The sequence below is a fragment of the Sprattus sprattus genome, assembly GCF_963457725.1.
Source record: "Sprattus sprattus genome assembly, chromosome: 14".
Classification (NCBI taxonomy): Eukaryota; Metazoa; Chordata; class Actinopteri; order Clupeiformes; family Clupeidae; genus Sprattus; species Sprattus sprattus.
In genome coordinates, this window is record NC_137912.1 from 23,320,822 (window position 1) to 23,345,821 (window position 25,000).

The 25,000-nt window shown below is 42.1% G+C and overlaps 3 protein-coding genes across 4 annotated transcripts in view; all 3 read right to left on the minus strand.

The window, feature by feature from the left end:
• creb3l2 (cAMP responsive element binding protein 3-like 2) overlaps positions 1 to 9,473 on the minus strand; it is a 34,491-nt gene extending 25,018 nt beyond the window's left edge. For both annotated transcript variants that reach the window (XM_080850957.1, XM_080850956.1), the window contains exon 1: positions 8,992 to 9,473. In XM_080850957.1, the coding sequence (XP_080707083.1) occupies positions 8,992 to 9,090 (99 nt within the window). In that variant the 5' untranslated portion in view covers positions 9,091 to 9,473. The remainder of the gene's footprint in view (positions 1 to 8,991) is intronic.
• Positions 9,474 to 10,290: 817 nt separating this feature from the next.
• ssbp1 (single-stranded DNA binding protein 1) lies at positions 10,291 to 13,887 on the minus strand. The gene is made up of 7 exons (XM_080851801.1): positions 13,770 to 13,887; positions 13,290 to 13,350; positions 13,031 to 13,088; positions 12,519 to 12,668; positions 12,052 to 12,139; positions 11,322 to 11,410; positions 10,291 to 11,129 (listed from the first exon to the last, which is right to left on the minus strand). The coding sequence occupies exons 2-7, from the start codon at positions 13,311 to 13,313 to the stop codon at positions 11,086 to 11,088; spliced, it is 453 nt and encodes a 150-aa protein (XP_080707927.1). The 5' UTR covers positions 13,314 to 13,350; positions 13,770 to 13,887; the 3' UTR covers positions 10,291 to 11,085.
• Positions 13,888 to 14,782: 895 nt separating this feature from the next.
• cUnh12orf56 (chromosome Un C12orf56 homolog) overlaps positions 14,783 to 25,000 on the minus strand; it is a 27,739-nt gene continuing 17,521 nt past the window's right edge. Inside the window, exons 8-13 of the mRNA XM_080850866.1 lie at positions 24,414 to 24,503; positions 23,498 to 23,615; positions 23,171 to 23,245; positions 18,619 to 18,696; positions 17,672 to 17,850; positions 14,783 to 16,512 (exon numbers count right to left, since the gene is read on the minus strand). Coding sequence (XP_080706992.1) covers positions 16,398 to 16,512; positions 17,672 to 17,850; positions 18,619 to 18,696; positions 23,171 to 23,245; positions 23,498 to 23,615; positions 24,414 to 24,503 — 655 coding nt within the window. The 3' untranslated portion in view covers positions 14,783 to 16,397. The remainder of the gene's footprint in view (positions 16,513 to 17,671; positions 17,851 to 18,618; positions 18,697 to 23,170; positions 23,246 to 23,497; positions 23,616 to 24,413; positions 24,504 to 25,000) is intronic.

The window sequence follows — 25,000 nt, forward strand, 5'->3', positions numbered from 1 at the left end:
TGTCTGTCTGTCTGTCTGTCTGTCTGTCTGTCTGTCCTCGCTTTAAAGGGGCACAAGTTGTAAGTCTGTAATGCTTCTACAGTGAATCACTCAGCAGACATGTTTATCAAAGCAGCCTGCACTTGTGCTTCACAGATATTATTATCCTTGCAAATCAAAGCCATGACCGGGTTGCTGTTTGTGTCTTGTTCTGAAGGAACACTAGACTGAAGGACTGCAATGAAGAATAGGCTACATTGAAGCCATTATGTAAAACACCCTATAATACTGGGAGTCTCTTGTTACGACGCCTTAAGAGTTAGTGTACACCATCACCACAAACCAAAAGGCATTACTATGTTTTGTCAAAATACATTTACTTACTACACCTTTAATGTCTCTCTCTGTCTCTCTCTGTCTCTCTCTCTCTCTCCGTCTCTCTCCGTCTCTCTCTCTCTCTCTTCGGAGCAATAAGTATTTACGGCGCCCCTCTCTTTAAAGAGCAGGGACACCAAAGCCCACTGGCGCCCATGGAGGGCCCACACCCTGCGATTAGAGCGCAGGGACCCAGGATCACTGGAACGGAGCCCACAGCCCCTGAGGGAGGGTAAATTTAGCTGCACCCAGTGAGGGAAGGGAACTCCCTTGGCTCGCTGTGGGAGACTGGTATGGAAAACACAGGCTGTGTCTCTCAGAAGCCATGTTGTGGGTTGAGAGAGTGAATGCCAGTGTTCCGCCACTCCTTAGCAAATGGGTGGTGGGCTGAAGGGATTCAAGACTTCAAGACAATCACAGAGTTATGTCATTTTCTCAGCTACTAGGCCTAACTGTTATAATACAAATCAACTACTAATCCATGTTTTATAACGTATTACTTAACAATTTATTTCACACATCTCTAATGATCTTATAAAAGTCTGTGCACTACACATACCAGAGTTTTAATTCCCCCTCGCCAAATCACCATATGATTAGGCTATTTCATAGGTTCTTCCATTTATCATGACCAAATGTTGTGTGGTGCCCTGTATGTTCATGTTATACTGGTAGGGTTGGGTAACACTACCTACCTTAAAGAGGATTTAACAAAAAACACACACCGTTTAGTTACTTTCAACAATGCTACATCTTACAAGGTTAACCAATACAGACTGGCAACATGGGTGATGGGTGATGGGTGATGGCCAAGGCAACACAGGACAATAGATTAGCTCACATACTCTCACTCAGACACACACAAGGGTAGAATTGCTGCAAGCAGCGTTGTCACGGCGACACCCAAAGTTCCCATGTCATTTAATACACCCTTGGGAGAAGTGCTTAATGCATTCCATCACCCACAAGCAAACACACAAGCAAACACACAAACACACACACACACACACACACACACCAAGCAGCCACCCTCCCCTCTCAATGTCACTTTCATACACATGTATTATGAGTCCTTCAAACTGAGATAAGCAGGCGGAGGCTACATACATTAGCATTGTAAATCAGCGCCTCCAGTCAAGGTGAAACAAGAGGCCATCAGCACTGTCTAAGACTCCCCAACGCCTTCACACACTCAGGCTATCAGTCAGGGAAAGACGGCAGCACCATAGGCCACACAGACAGACAGACAGACAGACAGACAGACAGACAGACAGACAGACAGACAGACAGACAGACAGACAGACAGACAGTACCATAACTGAAGCAATCATGACAAAAAGATGAAATGCATGTTGGGGTGGGGGGGGTTACACCTTAATGAGAGCTGTTTCAGTGCTGTGATTAGCAGGAAACCTGACTGAAAGTTATCAAAATAGCAATATGACATTAGGAAAGCAGTAAGTTGATTGAAAACTATTTTTTCCACAATTTTGCCAAGAAATGGTAGTGCGGATATAGGCCAGTTACTGTTTAGTATGGACGAATTTAATAATTCTTTTCAGTAGGGCTTTAAAACTGCCGTTATTAGGTACGTATACTAATATATCATTGCTGTCTGGCAGCACATTACCTAACACATCTGCTGCTAAGAGATCAAACACAGATGTTAGTTGAGATTCTGTGCTGTTGTTTTTCCAGTTTCCTTCTCTATCAAACTAAATTCTGACATCGAGCTGAGTTCCCCTCTCCTTGGGACAGAAGGTATAGAAGAGAGAGGTCTGTGGTCCCTTGTCTACAAGGCAAGACCCAGGGAGAACAGCCCATTCAGTGTGTGTGTGTGTGTGTGTGTGTGTGTGTGTGTGTTTTCTCGACCACAGGCTGCACAAGGCCTCTCTGTGCTCCAGTGCCCGGCCACAGAGATCCAGGCCTGCCGGTAGGCGCCAGGCCCTGCCAACACAGGCCTGGCATTCAGAGGGCCAGCTGGTAGCCAGGAAGACCAGGGAAACCAGGCACTCAAGCAGGCTTAGATACTCAGCCCTCTAGAACATGCTACCATCATGATTATGCATATCATTAACATAAGTATAAAATACATTTTAAAAATATATAAAAATATAAAGTGCTCAAAGTACAGCAAATATGCCTCAAAGTGACCAAACCTACCCTTTTTTCTCCTGCTAAGCTGAGCATGACAACTAGCAACCAACTAAATCCAGGGTTCCCAACCATTTTCACTGACAGCATTTCAAAACTATTGCATGACTTTTAAAGGATCCTTCATGAAATTGCATTGACCTTTCACCTACAATTAAATAAAATTGTGTACGTACTTCACTCCACCGGTTGGGCATACATATTGAATGGAGATTCAACAATCACCTTATCCATTCCTTTTCTAATAGGCTAGTAACGCTATGTCAATTCAAGTGAGAACTGTATCATTTTCCAAAACTTTCAACAAATTGACTGAATTCTATGACTTTTCCAGGATTTCCATGACCATGAAACCCTGCAAATAACATCTGAACACGTCTGAACACGTTGGAAGATGAAAGATTGAGAGCCTCAGACATAAGAGGCCTGAGGCGGCCAGCAGCTGCACAGGTCGACATAAACCCTTCATATTCGCTCAGGTGGCATCTACAGTGCTGATTAGAGCCTTACGTCTGACTAGAGACTGAAGTGGGTTTTTTCACAGGAGTATTGAGCCGTGGAGGCGGAACGAGGGTGAATGGTTGTTCCGTGCCTAAGCTGGCAGCGGAGGACGTCACAGAGGGCTGTGTAAAAAAACGACGTCTTTGTAAAAAGGCAGAGCCGTCCTGGTGGGACATGAGTGTGACGCAGTCTAGCAGCTAACTAAAACGGTTAGAATGGTGCGTTCAAGATATTTCTCATTTTGAATTCATACAAGCTAAATGTGAACACAATTATGTGGAGATGACTCATCAGTGGATGTTCCTTCTATCTGCTGGGTATCAATAATTATGTACAATGTTTTTATTGTTCATTTTGACACACTGCCTCATCATGCATCATCTACCCATTTAAAAAGGGTTTTAACTTTTGACTATTCAAGGTCTCTGTTGGGGTTGTCACTATCTTGATAACAATGTCAAATGGATTAAATAACGCAACTCACTGAAGCTGTGGATATTTTTTTGAGAGCTACATTTTTAAGTAGCAATTTAAGTGGAAATAAGAGGGCAAAGTTCCGAGTGGTCTCAAATGCAGCATTACACATGAAGCTAGATGCTATGTCTAACGTCACGCCTCTGCTTCCTCAAGGCTGGCTTGCTATGTGAAAGGACAGACTGGGGACTCATTATGCCGTGTCTGATTGGGTCAGTATAAACAAGTGAGGGTGACATAAAGAGGGCTCTTCATGACGTGATTATTGCAGGACCTGAAAGTTTTCAAAAGAGCGAGATCATATCACTATAACATTATTCAACACCAAGTGAACGTATCGCACCATATTGAAGGCAGCATACTTTGTTTTAGTGTGTGTGTGTGTGTGTGTGTGTGTGTGTGTGTGCGCATTTGGCTATAAATGTGTGCTGTATAATGGTCTTTGTACTTTCATAAAATAATCCCCAATAGAGATACTTAATTATTTAGAAATGCAATGCAAATGCAAGTCTAATAGTATCTGAAAATATCTCATCTTATTGACATCCTGCATTTGTAATCTAAAGATAAAACCTTCACACAAAGCTAGATAGATCTGCTTCTGGTAGCCTAATACATAAAACTCATCAACACTAAGGGACAATAAGACCGCTTTCACTCAGCAAATGCCATGGCCATTACTTCCCTTTAGAAAGCCTTATCTGAGGTCTGCATGGTGTAATAGTGCCTTGTGTAATGAGGATGGTGACATCCTGAGATGTCAGACCACCCCGTTCCTCACAGTATAACCACACTTTGAGTAATGTCCCCTATCTCACTGCTGTGGACATAAGGGGGGGTTAACAGCCACTTCTGATGCCAATCAGGCCTTTATACTGGGATATACGGAACAATACTTTCAAGGTTTCGAGAGGCCATCCTAGAAAATAAGTAGTTTTGGCACATGTCGGACGCAACAGAAAGTTATAGTGGGCAAGTTGGAAGATCAAACATTTGGTTGGGCCCAATTTGTTCTAGTTGATTGAACTGCTTCCAGCTTTTCAGCTTCCAGAAAAATCTCACATTTAGGTCGATGGACAGATTCTGTCCTAAAGATATCCTATCCATGGATATCTTTCTAGCTTTTACTCTTTCTCTTTCTCTCACACACTCTCTCTCTCACACTCACACTCACACTCACACTCACACACACACACACACACACACACACACACACAATTGATCTGCTGTAAACGGACAGCACAGTAGGACTGCAAATACGGTCGGGAGGGCAAACACACGCAAGGGGCCACACTCCCCAGATCACCTTTTAATGTCAGGCACACACAAGGGCTACTATGAGTGGGAGCTGAGAGAGGGAGGGGGTGGGGAGGCATATTTGTTTTTCTTCAGGCATCCTGTCATCGCCCCACTGCAAACGGGGAACCAACTCGGCTCAAACACTCTCCCACTACCCCCTCTCTCAACTCTTAAGAATGAGACCTTGTGTAGTCTCTGAGGATTATGATGGATAGATTACGTTAAGTTACCTAAAGGGTTAAACACTCCACAGCTTTTTACCATTGACAATATGTTCATCCTCCTTCTGTCCCAAGTTGCTTAAGATAAAAGTGACCACGAAGACAATATAATTTGCTAAGAGATTAGGGGTTCTTCCCAGCGTTCACCTCAAAGACATTGATATGGCATTTTAGACAATTATTGGTCGATCTATTTAAACAAAACATAGGCCAAATCAGGAAGTTAAGTTTCAGTTCAGTTGTATTTTGATTATCTCGTTTAGTTAATTTGTTGATATTTTGGGGTTCTATTGCTGTTGTTCCGAAAGCTGGTTTTAGAGAACTGATACTGAACTGAAACTGACCTGAGAGCAGTGGGCTCACACTGATTAGTCCTTGCATGAGCTGATGATCAGACTTAAGGCAATAAGGACGCGGTTAAGGGATTTAATCAGAGACTGCCTTCTGGGCTCAGATCTACAAAAGACGCAGACGGACCACTTGGAGGTGATCAAAAGGTAACGACTGCCTGCCTGATGAAGAGGGAGATCTATCAGGCATGTCGTGACTGTCTCTCCTCTACTGTGCGATTACACTCATCTGATCTAAGGAGGGGGTGGGGGCGTAGGGACTGAGGGAAGCCCTGGTCTTAGTCCACAGACTGGCATGAGATTCAGCATGTCTTTCCTATGCAGTCATGGGAAGAAATGTGAGTCAGGGGGAATTAGGAAGAGGGAGGGGGGGGGTTAAGGAATATCTTGCCTTGGTGGAAAAGAGAAAGGAGGGGGGAGAGAGGAGGGTGAGAAGAGGGGGCAGGGGGATCCAGAAAGGCAGATCTGCTAATGTACTCTCCCAGGCTAATCGTTGAGTATTCCCAAGTGGCTTATCAGTGGGTGAAAATGCTGAGAGCAACTGGCCCTGCCCTCAATATATCTCTTTTTTTCTTTCTCTCTCTCTATATCTATCTATCTTTACCTCTCTTTCAGTCTACCTCTTTTAATTCACATGACTTGACTCTGACATGATCACAAAATCGTTGAGGTGATGAAAGTCAACGAAGAATATACACACACACACACACACACAAACACACACACAGACACACACACAATGATGAAACAGGTTAATGGTTTAATCAGATAGCACTAGGAGAGGGGGCAAAAAAGGAAGAACCATACATTTACATGAACTGACATTTCTTTTTTTCTACGCTCCTCCAGCTTCCTACAGAGGCTGCATCTTCCTGCCTACCCGGCCTGATCCCTGACAGACACTCTGAATAGAGATCCTAGTAGACGGTCTAGACGTTTTCAATCGGTAAATGCTTATGGCTCTTACTGCATGTCGATGAGAATTTTTTTCCACATACAAGCCAACGTGCCTTGACCCTTATCACTGTGATACGAACCACAGCGAGAGAGCGCACGTTTAAAAGACTATTTGCGACATCACAGTCCGAACTCCACAACTGACTGATAACTTTTCAGCTAGGAATGAACACTATTTATTACTGGAACAGCATAACAACTAAGGCCAAAGCAGCAGACAGCAACAAGTTTCAGACAAACCTGCCCGGCAACACACCTATGCTCACCATCACTGATCTGAATAGGCACCAGCCGTGGTCCTTTTTAATGTCAGCAGCAGGCCCAGCTATAGCATGTTAGAAATTTCTCTGAAAGATTCTTATAGTATAGTATAGTAAATAGTATAGTATATAGTATATTACCAGCGGTGACCTGGGAGGTCAGTGACTTATTCACTAATTAGTCGTTTTATGAGTGCCACAAATACTGGCATCAACCCGGCATGACCGCTTCAACAGGACACTCGAGAGCGCTGCCCTAGGGCCAGCCAGGGAGCCAGGGGAGGTTGTGTGTGAGTATGTGTGTGACAGAGTGAGAATGCACGCGTGTGTGCACGTGTGTTAGTGTGTGCACGTGTGTGTGTGTGTGTGTGTGTGTGTGTGTGTGTGTGTGTGTGTGTGTGTGTGTGTGTGTGTGTGTGTGCACGTGTGAGAGCACCCCCTGTGCTGCAGCTGAGAACAGTTTGCATTGTTGTGAGGAATTCCATGTCAACAAACCCCAGGGATCGAGAGGGAAAGTGAGAGAGGATCAGACCCCAAAGCCTGGGAGCTGTGCGTGTTGTTGGAGTGGGATATGTGTGTGTGTGTGTGTGTTTTTGGGGGAGAGGACCAGGCCACAAAGCCTTGGAGGATGAGAGGTGAGTGTGTGTGTCTTTGTGTGAATAAGAGAGAACCAGGCCCAAGACCAGGGAAAATGTGTGTGTGTATTGGGGGAGAGGGCCAGACTGGGAGGTGTATGTGAGAATCAGTACAAACTTTGTGTGTATGAGTGGGAGGTTGTGTGAGTTTGTGTAATTCAGTGTCTCTGTGTGTGTGTGTGTGTGTGTGTGTGTGTGTGTGTGTGTGTGGACAGAAGGTAGGAGGTGTGTGTGTGTGTGTGTGTGTGTGTGTGTGTGTGTGTGTGTGTGTGTGTGTGTGTGTGTGTCTGTACGTGTTTGAGTGAGTATGTCTGTGTGTGAAGGTGTGCAGTATGTGTGTGTGTGCACTATGGTTGTGTGTGAGGAAAAAAAAAGGGGGTGTTGAGGTATGCGAGACTCTTGACAAAGACCCGTCTCTGTTCCTCTGCCATCCGAGAATATCAGGCATCCCGGCGCTGCACAAAGTGAGCTCAGTTCAGCCGGCACGCCACACTCCCCTGAGGACCCTGCAGTGTGTGTGTGTGTGTCTCTTGAGTGTCTGTGTGGGGGTGGGGGGATGGCAGGGTTTACTTTAGCCACTGTTGATGCAAGCGTCCCTCACACTGCACTGTCCACACTGAGAGCAGTGTCTGGTAGGGTGGGTGTGTGTGTGTGTGTGTGTGTTTGAGTCATCTGGAGGGGCATCGCGGGAAAGGGAGGAGGCCAGCTGTGTGAGTCTGCATTGAGAAGCCCAGCATCAGGCCAACAGGCCCAAACTGTGAAGCTGCTCGGGGGGAAAAACACCCGCTCCTAGACTATTACTATCGGCAAATAAGGCTCAACTGTGAAGTTGTGTGCAAGAAAACCTTTGTGCCTTAACTACAACAGTAAAGGGCAAGAATGGCATGCTGTAGTTTTACTTTATTTTTTTTTCCTGTACAAGGAAGAAGGAAATACAACATGGGTCTTCTTTGGAAGTTGGTCAAAGGAAACCCTATTTTTGGCTAAACCTCTCAGTATAGGATAAAAGGGAGGACAAACAGGTTCTAGAATAATTTGGGTTCCATTAACTTCTAAGGGGAAGAAAAGAGCATTCGAGTTCCCCTTTAATCTGTCAAGCAGTACCTCCCCCAAACTCCTTCAGGCTAAATGATCTATTTCTACCCTATATCTCAGAGACAGAGAGAGGGAAGGAGGAAGAGAGACAGAGAGAGACAGAGGGGCCCAGGTCTGTCCGCAAAGAGTTCCAGTTTGAACACAGACCTATCATTACGTAACTCCAGCAGGAGTACTTTTGGGTACAGTCGAAAAGTACAGAGCTTCTCCAGATGGAACGCATGTGTGTTTGGCTTGGCCTGAAACTGAAATTGTTAGGCTGCACCACCACAATGCAGACTTTATCGTCATGATCTGCTGACTAAAGTCTTTCGTAACCAAAATATGGGTCGTGCATTCTTCAGAAATCCACAACAGCACAGCAGGAAGTCAATTAGTTTGTTTAGGTATGCAATTCATAAGATAATTTAAAGGGACTCTGAACTATGTGCCAAAACACAACGTCATAATGCTCTCCTGCTCAATACCTACCTACACTGTGAGACTGAACAGCCCACCAAGCAACAAGTGTTCAGACACGATGATCAATAGGACGGAGCTAGAGTGATGGTTATAGCAAATATTTTCACACCCGCAGAACCAAACAAAAACAAGGTGAATAAACAGGCCTATCAATAACGACAACGTCAAAAAGGACACAGAAGCAAATGCATGTAGTCCATTGTTAATAATACTTGTGAATAATACTTACAGTACTGTACAGAACACCGTCATTTTCTCCCCCTTCAGACAATTCGCTGAGATTTCGATCCCAGTGTAAAAACGGTTCACCGCCGTCCAATATTTCCATGCCTTCACCAGTTGATTGCCTGTGAACCGACTGTCTAACTTGGTTCTTGTCAACAGATGATATCAATTTATGACACAAAAGGAAAGCAAATAAAAGGTTGCCACAAAGCGGCTTTGTAAAATATAGTAGCTAATCAGCGACAACTTTGCCTTCCGACAGCGAAAAGTTAAATTAGCCTAATAACTTAAAACAGTCTATGCACTGCGTAGTCAGTTGCAACATACGACTCGGATAGTTTGACGTTACATCAACAAAACAAAATCATTCCCTGCAAACCCGACCGACACTAGTTTGAAGAGGCACTGCTTGATTAACCCCGAAGCTTCCTTGTTTATTTTCTCTCGCCTAGAGTAAGCAACGAACGATGGACTTTCTCTCCTTGAGTTGAGGTGGTACCATACCCGTTCTGAGACTAGCAGGAATTTGGAGGCGGGGAATGGGTGGGAGTAACGAGAGGTAATAATTTTAGGTGGAGCATTCAATCCGAGGAATGTGTAAGGCTCATATAGCCTACAGACTGCCACTCTCACCCCGCACCCACACTTTTGTATAGCGTGAATTTCAGCCATACGAGGCATTTTATGTGTAAGCGATCAATGTAAACTGTTGTTAAAAAATATGTTCACTACAGCATTGCATTGCGACTTCGAAGTGCCCGCCCCTGTTCTTGAGAGCGCACGAATCAGATGCGTCGCTCGCTGCGTTCAAACCAAATGCTCCTGTATGACAGAGATTGAAAGGTCTTGAAACCAATCATGTTATGGTCCATCACCCATCGTCTGACTGGCAACATCAATGTCCAATCGGGACGCATTCATCAACAACTTTCAACAAACCGAGTTTAGACAAGACTACCAAAACGACAGTGCTCACCTTTTATTCCCTCCTTACAAATTGAGGCGGGTCCCAGAAAATGTTCACGACTTTAAGTACTCAGACAAAAACAAATTTGAGAACCCACAGAAGAATAAAATAAACTGTTCCAGGTTCAGCTTCACACACTAAAACGTCATTGTAAAATTGGTGTAGAGCCTAAAAATCAACATTCTCCTACTTAATAAACACTTGTGCAATGTAACGTCCAAGTGACATGAACTGTCATGTCAACAGGTTTACCTCATGCATTAAAGGATGTTGCATTAAAAATCTTGTTTTAAGAAAAATCACATGAATCCAAGAATAATTGAAAAAGGGATATATTTCACATAATAGATAGAAGGACTTAACATGGTCTATAGAAACTGTGCCTTACATAAGGTTCTTCCATCAACAGTCGGATTTCACAGAAACAGTTGGTTTTGCTATTCCAGTGAACACATCCATATTTATGTCTTAAAACCAAACTATGCAAAGCAACTCACACCAGGTGTTAAAACCACCGGTCGAGAAACAAAACTGAAAGTTTCAGAGGGACACAAGGTATCATAGCCACTGTTGTATTAAACTTGTCTATAATTAGGCTAGGAACTTTGCTGTTAGAAAACACCTGGTCCAAATGGAAGATTGCCAGCCAAGAAAAAGGCATGACCCATTACAGCGCGGCATCTCCTCATTTATATACATCTTGCACATAGGATAGGAGAAAACCTTTACATTTTGGTTTGATTTCCCACAGAGCTTTGACAAAATGCCATTTTCACATCATTCAGAAGCACTGGGGCAGCGAATGTCAGACCAGGATGGAATTCCTAATATTTGTTTGGGTTGGATCTTGACAGGAACAATTACCATTGAAAACATTTACTTGTTTATAGAATCCAAACAAAAGATGGTCAGACCAAATGGTTCTTGTATTACTGTGGCAGATGTGTTTACAAGCCAAAGTGATGTCTGTTGGCGCCCCCTGTTGGAGCACAGGGGGCATGTCAGTCACAATCTTGAAACTGAAATGGTTCCAAGGACTTCAGGCACTAAACTCCTACAATAAGAAAATAACATAACAAGAACAAAAAGCTCTTCCGGTTGTTTCACTTCCGTCCAAGATATAGAGGAATCTTATGGTCTGTCTCGCACGTTGTCACTTAAAAAGACAATGTTATCTGTGGACAGAGAGAGGGAGAGACAATGCATACAAATGAAACATTGTAAAATGTTGTAAAGTAAGCTATTACTTTCACTTAAGTGAATGAGATTAATTAAACTTCAATGTTAGTCCATGTTAATATACATGCTATTCATGCTTTAATTAATATTTCTTACTCTTTATTTTTAACCTTGCCAGAGGAACTCACCTGCAATGATGGTAGTGGCCTGGCGTCTGACATTGTTTTTGTCCACATACTCCCCATAGTCCAGTTTCCCCTCCACAAGTACCCGTGTCCTGGAGCCAAATATGCCAAGAGAAGAGGACAAGTGGTTAACAGAACGGAAAGGCAAAGATGATTGGAGAAGATGGAAAAGTGGCGAAGTTTAAGCTTTAGGTGGAGACACTTTCTTAAGGATAAAATGTGTAGGTCCCAAAGGCTAGCCTGTTCTAATCCCACAAATTGCTAGTTTACTATTTAGCAGACACTTTCATCCAAGGCCATGGGCCATGAACCCGGGTCAAAGGCATAACGTGCAGCGTAGCTAACCGCTGTACCACCATAACTTTGTCCAGTATAGAGGATCACATCAGGAACAGATCCATCACCTGCAGTCTGTGACTATGAGACTGGCTTATTTTTAAAGACGTTTTCCACTGATTTCAGTTTGCTAGTGCTTTCCTCTGCATTAAAACATATATGTGGACTCAGACGCCACAGTTAAGTTAGCGGCCTTATATTCCATGGAATTCTTCCCAGATGCTAATCATGTTTACAACAACATACTTGTGAAAATACTAACAACACTGGTGTTTTTTTTTTTTTTGCCAACCCCATATTTGATCAGACACTAAATGTATGAACTGTGTGTTTTTGTCATGATGTGGCCAAGCAATATGAGAGCAGCAAGCCCCACTTGCTTCATGCAAACACTGACCCCTTCTTCACGTACTGGTAGGCTACATCCCTCAGGCCTGGCTTGAAAACAGAGATTCTGTGCCACGTGGTTTTCTGGCTGACGTCTCCTGGAAAAGGAAAAGGAACTTGGTTACAAATAATCTCTGATGAGCCCCACTGCCGTGCCCAGTAAGGAGTCTTATTTTGGATAGTAAACCATAAACTATGCAGACAATGTGCCATGTTCTCATATTTTTGTTGCAAAAATATAGGTTGTTTTAGCAGAAAATACATGAAAAAATGCAATTCTCCTCTATACTGAACATTAATGTCTAACTAAGCATGGTTCACTGGAATATATAGCCGTACGGGAGAATATCCTGTACCCACTAGCTTGTCATGGAGTACAACCGCAAGGTCACTCAATACTGAATCTCACTGGTGAAGTTCTACTGGCACTCAGTCTCACTCATTCGTCACTGTGATGTGATTGGTTTGATCTCTTGCCTGTGTCTGTACCCGTGCCCACTCCCTCTCCTCCAGAGCGCCACATCTCGTTAGTCGCCATGGAGAAGATGGTGACGGGGTTCCGGCCCTCCACCTGTCTCATGACGGGGTCCTGCCCCACCCGCCCGAGCAACTGCACCTTATTGATGGCTGAGAGGGAGGACAAGTTAAGAATAAATATGTTATTAAAAAAAAATACAAATAGTTTACTAGGTTTTTAATCATCTACAAAAACACAACCCTGCTTTCACACCACTACAGTTATTTGCTGCGTTCTTTGAAGCAGGGAAACTAGGTCTGGACATTCCCCGTCATCTCGGAAATACATTATTTCAGACTAATGTCAGTAAATGGATTGTGACAGTTAGAAATTCAGATTATTAACCATTTGTAACTGTAGAATTGCAGCAGACAATAACTGAACACATCTGTGGTGGCATACTATCGGTGATTGATGTTAACAGTGTTGGATTATGATTCCAGTTTAATAACATTTAATTAAATACACTCACATCGCTCCAATATAAAGCTAGAGTCTGTTGTCCCATGCCGAACAAACTGTTTCAGTATCTGCAAAAGATGAAGACAGTCACTCATTGTCTTCGCTGTGGATTACTTCAGTCACTCACAACAGCGGTCATGTTATAATTTGCAAAAACACACACATTTTGAGCAAGTCGATATGCACAGCATATTTGCAGAGGTCTTGCGTCATACAAATTCCACTTCACAGTCAGACATGAAGATTCGTGGGCTACGGTTAATTCCTACCTGTACTGATGCGCTTCGGAACATTTCTGCTTGAGGACGGACTGCTTCTAAACAGCCTTATCTGTAGACATAAAGGAAACAACCATTTACCTGCTATTTCAATATTAAGGAAACCGTTTAACATTGTGCCAGTAGGTGAGAATTAACAGACAATAACGTTTCCTCAAGGTGTTAATTTACTTCTTGACAGTTACTTTTATCGTATGCAGTTAACCATTCAGAGGTACTCTTAACAATCAAACATGAAGTAAATAAAACACGTCAATATAGGCAGAACAACATTGTGTTGTATGACCTGTTAAGTGTAAATTGGTGAAAGCTAGCTACCTGGCCAAGATCATGATAACCTTACGTGTAAAATGCCTAAATGGCCAAATTAATTCGCTTGGTATGCACCTCAAAGATCCAACATAATTTGTGTGCAGCCATAACTACAGTTATGTTTCGAATATCAATGTATGAAAGGTTAGCAACACTTACACGCTTCAAGTTGCGATGGACAACTCTTCTGTAACCCCACGCTTTTTCCGGTCCGTCGTTGAAACCAGTCCTGGTGATATAGTTTGGGATATTTCAAAGTTCCTCTTTCTTGAAAAACGTGACCAGTTGAAAATGCGCTTTTGGTCTAAAACTATCTATCTACCGACCTGAAAACATGCAGAACCTGGGTAACACCAGTTGGTACTGATAAAAGCTTACTGCGATTTCAGCGATATTGTTGCCGATGGCGTGTTGCGAAGGGGATTCATAGGCTATTTGCGGGACCACAGGGCTACATGGGCGGCTTATGGGTGGAGAGAACAGGTGTATGTCTTCAGACCGTATAGGCCTACCATGAAAGTTTATTTGAAGATTATGCCCAAAAGTAGTTGCTTATAAAAACATATCTCAGCAAAAAGAGGCAAATAGTTGCATAGTGTTGCTTTAACCATGGAGTTAAAGCATTCAGACCTCTTCGCCTGCAATACAAGATACACTTTCTTCAGCAAAATTGCAAAAATGGTGTAATACATTGGGCTGCAAGATAAAATGTGGAAAAGTTAAGGGGCCTGAATACCGTGTGAGTCCATTCTGGAACGTTTTATTATAAAGTAATGAACATTTGGAAAGAAATGGAAGTCTATAACTCTTAAATGTAACTAAACTGGTCATACACATTGTTTGTCATATGGAAAGCTCCATAATCTCATGAATGCATTGGTGCAGTTAATACACTTCCAATATTAGGTCTGACGTCCAAAGCAACTTGTATTATGAATCCCTTTACATTAAATTGCCATTTCTCTGTTGTCTCACTATGCCGTACAAGAGTAGAATGCATGCATCTCTGTCACAGGTACATAAAGACAATAATCTTAATTGTGTCAGGGGGGTATTTAAAAATGAGACCACCAGTCAGTTATAAATAAAGCTCTGTACCTTTATTTTAGACTGTGCAAAACCTCAACTCATAGAGAGAGTCAACCAGACACTTTACAAAATTAACAGGAATACATAATGCAGTACACAGCCATTCAACAGTTAGAGATGTTGTAGCTTATTAAATGGAGGAACACTTCAGAAATACAACTAGGCTACCTGTCTAAATGAGGGTATGTAATATGAAAATCCCTGTTGAGTGCAGCTCCAAAACTAAACACAGATATAGAAGAGTTTTACCTTGCATCACAAAACATACAAATGGGAGGTATTCTCTTTATTTTCTGTTGCAAAGTTAAAGAAATGGTTTTCTTTCGCTCCTTGTGTCTTAAAGGTCAGCGACAATAGTGAGGCCAGCCATTTTGAAACTGAGAAAGACACAAAAGACCCCAATTATCTGTAAGTGTACTCAAAGTCCACCACCTTCAACCATAGTCTGCAGTCTTGAATGGACATTTTTATACATGTTCGACAGACAGATCATCTACTGATTGGTTGGTTCTTGTTTAACATTTTATTGTGCATTCCTGTTGACCATGACTAGGAAGCACTTTAGATAACAAAAAGTCAATTATTTTTCGCGTACTGTATTCTGTCCTAATACAGATCCTGTGGTGATCCATGATCCATCCACACATATCCACGATAGCAGCAAAAACTATCTAATGTTAATTCTGTACCTTTGCAACACCAGTTGTAGATTATGCCCTTACTAAACAGTAATAGTATTGTCAAGAGTGTCTAACTTAACTGAGCTACATATATTAAGTGCATAGAATTGTTCTTCACCTATTCATTCACTAGTTTTCCTGATATTGAATTGTGTATAATCTTTTGAAGAATTGATTCGATCAACACACCTCATGTCATGTCCCACACCTCATGTGAATACATCACTTCTGTGACTTTTAGAGTGCTTCAACAAGAGAGGACATTCTTAGAATGCAATATGTGTGACTTTTAGAGTGTTTCAACAAGAGAGGACATTTTTATAGTGCAATGTGTGCCAACTTGCACTAACCTGCCTGGTAACCATGTTGGAAGCTAAAGATTCGACAAGGCAAGAGAAAGGAGTCAAGGGTGGGGGACAGAACACACCAACTAACTCTCTCTCTCTCTCTCTCTCTCTCTCTCTCTCTCTCTCTCTCTCTCTCTCTCACACACACAAACACACACACACACACACACACACACACACACACACACACACACACACACACACACACACACACACACACATTCACCCGTGGAATCAAATGGAGGTCAGGCATGTGTACAACTGATTAGTAAGACACCCAAAAAAGACACTTGAATCTTACTGGAAAAAAGAGTGAGCATACGCACTCACGCCTATGTGCAGCCAAAGCCATAGCATGTAAACATACAAATAGGCCAATCAAATGTTGAGTTCATGGTCAGGAAATGTGCAAGTACATGTATTTCTTTGCGTGCGTGCGTGTGTGTGTGTGTGTGTTTGTGTGTGTGTGTGTGTGTGTGTGTAACCGACTTTTCTTCACCTCATGTGTTCTTTTTCACACACTCATACACTCAGCTGACTGTCCAAGGAATTGTGTGAGACTGGAGGCTCTGAGTTCCTGGAATGAAAATGAGGGGTGTGGCTTATGACCCGGGCTGAAGTCAGTAAGCCAATAGCAGCAGAGTGGAGGTGAATGCTGAGCCAATCAGGGTTCAGGACTGGCAAAGCACCAATGAGAGGAGCTGTGAGAGAAGGCGCTGGGCAGGCTGACTGATTGGGTAGTTGGAAGGCAGCTTCTTCACTGACCCTGATGCTTTTACATAGTACCTATGGAAGGGAGAGGAAGAAGGAGAGGAGGTGGGAGGAGCAGATATGAGATGAGGAGGAGAGGAGATAAGAGAAGGGAGCAGGACAGAGGAAAATATATTAGACGAGGAGGGAAGGAGAAGAGAGGAGGACAGGAGAAGAGATGAGATAAGGAGGAGAGGAATGTGGAAGAGAGGACAGAGGAGATCAGAAGAGACGAGAAAAGGTGGAGAGAAGAGATGAAAAAGAGGGAGAGGAGATAAGAGAAGGGAGGAGGACAGTGGAAGGGAGGAGCGACGAGGGCAAGGGAAAAGGAGAGTAGAGGGGAAGAAGGGAGGAGAAGAGGAAGAGAGGACAGGAGATAAGAGGAGAGGATAGGAGAAGATGACATACGAGAAAAGGATGAGAGGAAGGGAAAGAAAAGAGAGTTATAACAATGAAGAAAAGGATAGGTGAGAAATGAAAACAAATAGAAGAGACGGAATAGAGGGGAAAGGAAAAGAAAGGATAAAGACAAAGAGATTGGAGAAAGAGTGGATGAACATTAGAAAGGGACTGGGCATTGGGTATATGAGAAAAGCAAACTATCATCAAGTCAATTCAACATTATTAAAGACACTTAAAGACTGTCCCCTTCAAAAATATTGAGGACACTTAAAGACTGTCCCCTTCACATTATTTTAGACACTTAAAGACTGTCCCCTTCAACGTTATTGAAGACGCTTAAAGACTGTCCCCTTCACGTTACTGAGGAGACTTAAAGACTGTCCCCTTCACGTTACTGAAGACACTTAAAGACTGTCCCCTTCACGTTACCGAAGGCACTTAAAGACTGTCCCCTTAACGTTACTGAGGAGACTTAAAGACTGTCCCCTTCACGTTACTGAGGAGACTTAAAGACTGTCCCCTTCACGTTACTGAAGGCACTTAAAGACTGTCCCCTTAACGTTACTGAGGAGACTTAAAGACTGTCCCCTTCACGTTACTGAAGACACTTAAAGACTGTCCCCTTCACGTTACTGAGGAGACTTAAAGACTGTCCCCTTCACATTACTGAGGAGACTGAAAGACTGTCCCCTTCACGTTACTGAAGACACTTAAAGACTGTCCCCTTAACGTTACTGAAGACACTAAAAGACGTTCCCCTTCAACGTGTTCTAGCTTGTGTCTAGTGTCTCACCTGAACTCCTCTCTGAACTCGGACCTGATGAACTTGCTCAGGCTACTGCTGTACTGAAGGCAGGCCAGAAGGACCCGGCAGCGCTGGTACAACAGAACGGCCTGAGACGGGCTCATGGCAGGCTGAGATCCAGACAGAACAAGGACCACTTGATGGGTCTGGTAGCCCACAAAGTGCATCTGTAAAAAGAAGAGAGATTAAAGATGGATAGACAGAGAGAGAGAGAGAGAGAGAGAGAGAGGTGATCAGAATAGACCTGTCTCTTGATAGATGTTTCATGCAATGTGATACATTAGTGGCAGTGGAACTTATAGCAAGGTCACAGGAGGTCAATTAGAATGAATGCATCTATGTGCTGTAGACTTGTTCAATCATTGGAGAAAGAAATGTGTGATAACCAGACAACATGTGTTAACATTGAATGTGTTAACACGTGAGACTGAACTAGATTTAGTCTGGAACTGAAATGGATCTGTGAGTCTGGATCTGAAATGGACCTGTGAGTTTGGATCTGAAATGGCTCTGTGAATCTGGATCTGAAATGGCTCTGTGAATCTAGATCTGAAATGGCTCTGTGAATCTAGATCTGAAATGGTTCTGTGAATCTAGATCTGAAATGGTTCTGTGAATCTAGATCTGAAATGGATCTGTGAATCTGGATCTGAAATTGATCTGTGAATCGGGATCTGAAATGGTTCTGTGAATCAGGATCTGAAATGGATCTGAAATGGCCCTGTGGGATCTCCAGTTCACTGTAAAATATATGATTGTGTGTAAACTTGCCCCTGTAGAGCTCACATTAATCAGTGTTACACAACAGACCCCACTCTCTGGACGCTCTTAAAGAGAAGGATTAACTGACCCAAGCACGTTTGCATGAGATAAGATGTCTGCTGGACAGGAGGTTATGCATGAGGATAAGAGAGGCACCTTAAATCTGGACTTACAGTACTTGGCTGAGGCTTGAGAGTTCTAAACACCCAACCAACCGTCAGGAAGTGTTCAAGGCTTGGTGTACGGCTAGCCTTTAGGGACAAAAAAATGGACAGTGCGGGTTTAATTAGTCCTTCTTTGGAAGTGTTAATGCATGTCTTTGTATAGCACTGGAAGGTTTGAATACACTGTAAAAAAACAACCTAATTTTACAGTTAATAACTCTACATTTTTACAGTGGTTTTCTGTTTTTTGAAATTGTATACAAAACTACATATAATAATGGAGGTTAACTATAAATTAAAAACACGACTCCTATTTTAAGGATAATGCCAATAATGACAAATTACATGGATTTCCATTTTTTTTACAGAAAATAACTGTATTATTTATACATACATTTTCCATTTTTCTGAAATACATGCAAATGTAAATAAAATTACACTGATAATCTGTAATTTAATATGTAGCTCATTATATTATGGTTTATGTACATACTAACAATTTAGCATGATTCTATGTAAATTTACAGTGAATTCTTCACTAATTCAGCATAAACATTTTTGCAAACCCATTTTCATTTAACCTGTTAGAACCTTGATGTTTTTTCCTAAATGACCTAAAAATTCCATGCCCAAATGTAAAGGCTTACTTTTGAGTTTTAGGCACAGTATGGTGGAAAATTTCAATTTGATGTTACAGAGTACCCGTCAAGCTATGAGTACCATATATGATATCTGAAATTTTAGAAAGATGTCGATAACCTTCCCAAAATGTAGGCGCTCCCTATTTTTTTTCATTTACATCTAGATTACTGTGGATGTAAGTAGGAAAATGAATAGAAATGCCCAGTTTTGTCATATAATTGTGTGCCCCCAAGGGTATGCCATCACTTGAACAAATTTGGAACTGATATCTCATCCCAATCAAAAGTTAGAATATAAATAATCGGTGAGCCCTCCATACACTTCCGTGACTTTTGCTGCTTTTTGATTATACCAGACTCTATTTCAATCTTCTCGTCATCCAACGGTTGAAGCTCTTCCAATACTACTGTTACCCCATAAAAACAATCTTTTTGGGGGCTGGCTCTCTGTTTTATTTTTAGAAGCCATGATGATGTAGAATAAATGTGTTTTGTTGTGCACCTGCATTACGTTATAGAACTGTCAAAACTTGCGTGGCTAAACGGCAAAACAAATGCACGTGAATTACTGATTACATCCCACCTTCTCTGTTGTGCACTCGGATATCTTTGCATCTCATTGGTCTACAGTCATGATTGACACATGTGTGGACCAGTCAAGGAAAGTATTAGTTTATGTTTTTCACGCACAGACTTAGCAGAGTTTACCATAGCAACCATGGACATATGATAGCAACAAAATAGTCTTGGGTGCGCGCATTGTGTCAGACTGACAGGTCAGTCAACCTATGATATTAGTTACAGGTTCCCGTATCTTGCTGGCTGATTGGGTTATCCTGATAAGATAAGACTCTGTAAAAGGTCGGGATAGCCTTCACGCTTAGAGCAAGATGTTACTCATAAGAGGACTCAGGAGGTTGAAGATGTTAGAAAGATGGGTATTTTTATTAACCCAAATAAGGCACAAAGGCAGTTAAAACACTGACAATACTAAATCAATATAAAAAATACAGTTTTCACTAAGGACAAATGCATGAAGCCACCAACAAATAAGCAATTCACATAAGACCACATGTATAAAAAGGACCATTAACTGGTCAGTGAGAGTCCTTATTAAACACGATCACTCTCACTACGAAACAAAACAAAAGCAAATAAAAGGACCAAGGTAACTAGCCCATCGTGAGAGCTCCAAGGACTTACGTCCTATTAAACTGGCAACTTTCCTGAACAAAGAACAAAGGTAAGTTTAAGTAGCCTTGACAAGCACCTTGAATTGGCTCATACCAATCATTGATTTCAGGTGTGTCAATCAGCAAGGCACCAACACCTGTGGCTCACAGCAGCCATACCTAAACAATCAAACTCCCAATCAACTAGGAAACACAGACTACACATGGTAGCAATTAGGCTTGGTGCCGGCATAGCCGACACATAATAAAGCAGCCAAATCTCATTAAACATAAACTCCATATATCGCGCCATCTTCACAACACAAACTTAGACACTAAACACCGGTTGACAAACGGTATGAAATATGACAATATGATTATTGTTAAACTAAATAAACAGAAAATTTCAGAGACAAGACATTGAATGTGTGCTGATTTTAACTGAACAAAGACATGAACATCAAACATGTAACACACACACACACCAAAACACCTTCACCCAGTCCACAAAAGCAGCAGCCTACAGGCTGCAGTGGTGGGTCACACAGGTGCCCCGTCACAGACTCACTTTGTTCATTCGGTTAAAATCAAGCCACCCCTGAACTAAACACCACTATACATATTTGGGACCCATTCTAACGGCATCGGCAAGCCTGGTCTAGTCACACAAGAGCATTGTCCAAATTCCCTAATGCTGAATGGGCACTAAATCCAACAGACCCACTCCAAAATCTTGTGGAAAGACTTCCTATAAGAAAGGCAACTGTTATAGAGTAGTTTTGGAATGAGATGTGCGTGAAACTCATATATGTGTGATGATCAGGTGTCCCAATACTTTTGACCTGACCTAACCTTGGATCTGGCTGGCCCAGAGCAATGCAGAACAATAAAGACGAGACAAGGGGGAAATTACTTTGCAATGGACTGACTCACTCCATGTAGTTTAATATGAGTCTGAAGTCAAATGTTTTAACTTTTGTGGGTAGAGGCTATTGTGATGTTCCTGCTGAGCTCCGCTCCGGCCACGCCCCCTTCAATCACACAAGCACATACACCTGTTTCACTCTCACTCATGCTCTCAGCTGCATGTCATCAGTATCATTCACCATCCCAGCTGCACTGCATTCAGGTCCTTAATCACATGATCACACACACCTGATTCACTCCTATATATAACCTGCACTCCCCTCACTCCGTGTTTGGTTTCGTCGCTACAAGGGTGAAACCTTTGCCCAAGTCTTCTAAATCTGTGGCCCACTCTACGTCCCTGGGATTCCGCCTTCCGGCCACCGGCAACTACAACCCCATTGTCAGCTGGCTTCCAGCCCAGCAAGCTCTCTGTCCGTGGGCGTCCAGCCCCGCAAGCTCCCTGTCTGCTGGCTTCCGAGTCAGCCATTTCGGTGCCGGCAGACTTTTAGGACTGCATTATCCAGAGTGCCGTGCATACGGCACCGGGAGTAATGTGACTGTCTTGTCCGGCCTGTAGCCATGTACCTCTGTTCTTTGCCCTTGCGCACAGTAGCCAGAGTGAGACTCTGTGCGATCTTTAGTTCATGTTCCTAGATCTTTGTGTTAGAACTCTGTCTGTTAACCCTTTCGTTGATTTGTATACTCTGTTTGTGTCCTGTTCCCCGTCTGTACTCCATCAATAAACTCTGCATCACCTGAAACTCTTCAATCACAAACCCTGCAAGTCAATGTTTGAAATAATTGTCTTCCAAAATAAAACCATCATTTTACAATCTTGAGCATGTGTCAGCACTTTATTGAATGTGTTTGATCATAAAAATGTAGGAGCAATCTGGAAAATTACAGTTTCTCTGCTAAATGTGAATTGCCGTCACTTAATTGAAGGTGTTTCATTGTAATAAATGAGGGAAAATCTGTAAAATACCAGTGTTTCTCTGCAAAACTGTTAGGGCTGCCACTTTATTGAAGGTGTTTAATCTTAATTAAAGAAGCCTGACTTAATGAATGGTGTTTGCTCGTTATAAATTAGGAAGAATCTGTAAAATAACAGTATTTTTTGCTGAACTTGTAGTACTGTCACTTTATTGAAAGTGTTCGATATTAATAATAAAAGAATCTGTAAAATAACAGTTTTTCTCTGCTGAACTGTTAGGGCTGCCACTTTATTGAAGATTTTTAATCTTAATTAAAGAAGCCTGACTTAATGAATGGTGTTTGTTCGTAATAAATTAGGAAGAATCTGTAAAATAACAGCATTTTTTGCTAAACTTGTAGTACTGTCACCTTATTGAAAGTGTTCGATATTAATAATAGATACAAAAATCTGTAAAATAACAGTTTTTCTCTGCTGAACTGTTAGGGCTGCCACTTTATTGAAGGTTTTTAATCTTAAATATCGAGGAAAACATTGTAAAATAACAGTGTTTCTCTGCTATACTTTTAGTACCCTAACTTAATAAAAGGTGTTTGCTCGTAATAAATTAGGAAGAATCTGTACAATAACAGTTTTTCTCTGCTAAACTGTTAGGGATGTAACTTTATTAATGGTGTTTGATTGTATTAATTGAGGAAAAATCTATAAAAAAAACAGTTTTTCTCTGCAAATCCTTAAATGGAAATATCTGTAAATATAGGGTTTTTGCACTTTATTTGAATTAGGATGTTTTACTTTAATTTTGCGGTTTTTGTTTGGCAGCCGTAGCTGCCAGTAATTTACTGTTTTTTTACAGATTTTTTTTTTACAGTGTAGGTAGTAGTGAGAACTGAGGGTTTGCTTACCTCTTGACAAACCACTATGATCTCAAAGAACAGGGCAGCAGCAGCAGCCAGATACTCAGCCTGCAAGAGCTGCAACTAAATCATAAAAAGAGAGATAGAAGGTGAGAGCGAGAGACATTCAGATTAATTGACAGAGAGAGTACAAAGAAATAAAGAGACAAAGAGAGAGAGAGAGAAAGAAAGAGTTGTTATGGCACAACTATATGTAGAATGAAAGGGATATCTTCTCTACTATTTCACCTCTTGTATTAACACAAACCACACAGGTAACGAAAATAATAAAAAAATGTCAGAGCACGCCACCCTCCATCCCAGTCACACCCTCACCTCGTCCACGTGTGTGTTTGTGCTGTGCTCCATCTCGTCTGAGTCAGAGTCCTGTGGGGGAAACTGCAAGTCTGGGTGACACACCAGGGCTAGCAGCAGGCTCGCTGTTAGCACTCCCCTATAAGAAGAACATTAAACATTCAACAGGTCCTCACAACCCGGACTAGAGGTACTGTCAGCCCAGGATCATACACAAGGGCTAGCAGTAGGCTCACTTTATAAGAGGTTTATAATGGGCTATGAATGGATTATAATGGTCTGAAAAACAATCTCTTTGTGCTGACGCAAAATCACACTGCACCACTCATCTCCATGCTGCAGTCTTCCTGTGAACTTGGGTTAGCAGTGCTAGCGTTAGCATACAGGTCGAACACTCCAGACTAATTCTATCAGTTCAGGATCCTGAACACACAAGCATGGATAAATCACTGCACTGCATGCATCTTTTTTTGTTAGATATGTTGTAAATGTGATTTCTCTAGTATGATTATGAAATTCATTCACATAATGTCAGTGACGTAGGCTATAGGTTAAATGTCCATTCCACGGTCAGCACGGAGAAAACGTGTGCTTTAGCAGTTCAGCAAAGCCCCCCCCCCCCCCCCCAAAAAAAAGATGCAAACTTCATACAAATACCCTGTATTTCAACATTTCATTCAGGAAAGAGGTGGAAGTTGAGGGTGTTACTGTTAGCAGCAGTGCTGGGGCTACAGCGCGGCCTCCTAAGGACCACCTGGATGCTAAGCAAGTTCAGGAAGACTTCAGCATTGAGACGGGTGGTAGTGGTGGAGTGTGATTTTGCGTCAGCACGAAGAGATAGTTTACAGACCATTATACTCCATTCATAGCCCATTATAATCGTACAATATCTTATAAAAAGATCATAACAGGCCCCTTCATTACTCATCCAACTCACTGATTGGCTGTCAGAATGCTGAGTCGCGCTGGCTCCACCTCCATCTCTCTGAACATCAAACCCAGAGTCTGAACAATGAGTGTGCAAAGCCTGAACACATGGACACACAGAAGCCAATCAGTTTTATTTGCATTTCACTCAAGCATTTGGTTAAAAGATGCATTCAACCAAACAGTTTATGATATGACTACTTTGATTACTTCCATGATTTAACTACTTTATTTAGTACCACTAATGTATACATTTAATCAAAAAAATTAAAGTTCTAACAACCAGAGATATTCAAACAGCTTATTTGGTTATATAAAAGCAATTTTTGTTTATCTCAAAACAACCGTTTGTGAACTTAATTTGCAATGTAGAGATTTTGCCACTGGGAGGCAGACAGGGCGCAAAAACAAACTCAGCCTCAACTGACCTGTGCTTACTAGCAAGTCAAAGTCCGACTCCACCACTATTCTTAAACTAGTTGTGCAAAAAGAAAAGCCGCTTAAAATCTCACAGGTCAAGCACCGGACTTGCATGCATGTAAGTACTTTGCATAGCATGGAGCTATAGTTAGCTCACTGCAGGGGTTTGACCCGAGG

Coding starts and splice junctions, on each gene's coding strand:
- ssbp1 (XM_080851801.1), bottom strand. CDS start 13,313: ATGTTCCGAAGCGCATCAGTACAG. Junction 12,140..12,518: donor GGGCACGGGTACAGACACAG/GCAAGAGATCAA, acceptor TTCCTTTTCCAG/GAGACGTCAGCCAGAAAACC. Junction 11,130..11,321: donor GGCCACTACCATCATTGCAG/GTGAGTTCCTCT, acceptor CTCTGTCCACAG/ATAACATTGTCTTTTTAAGT.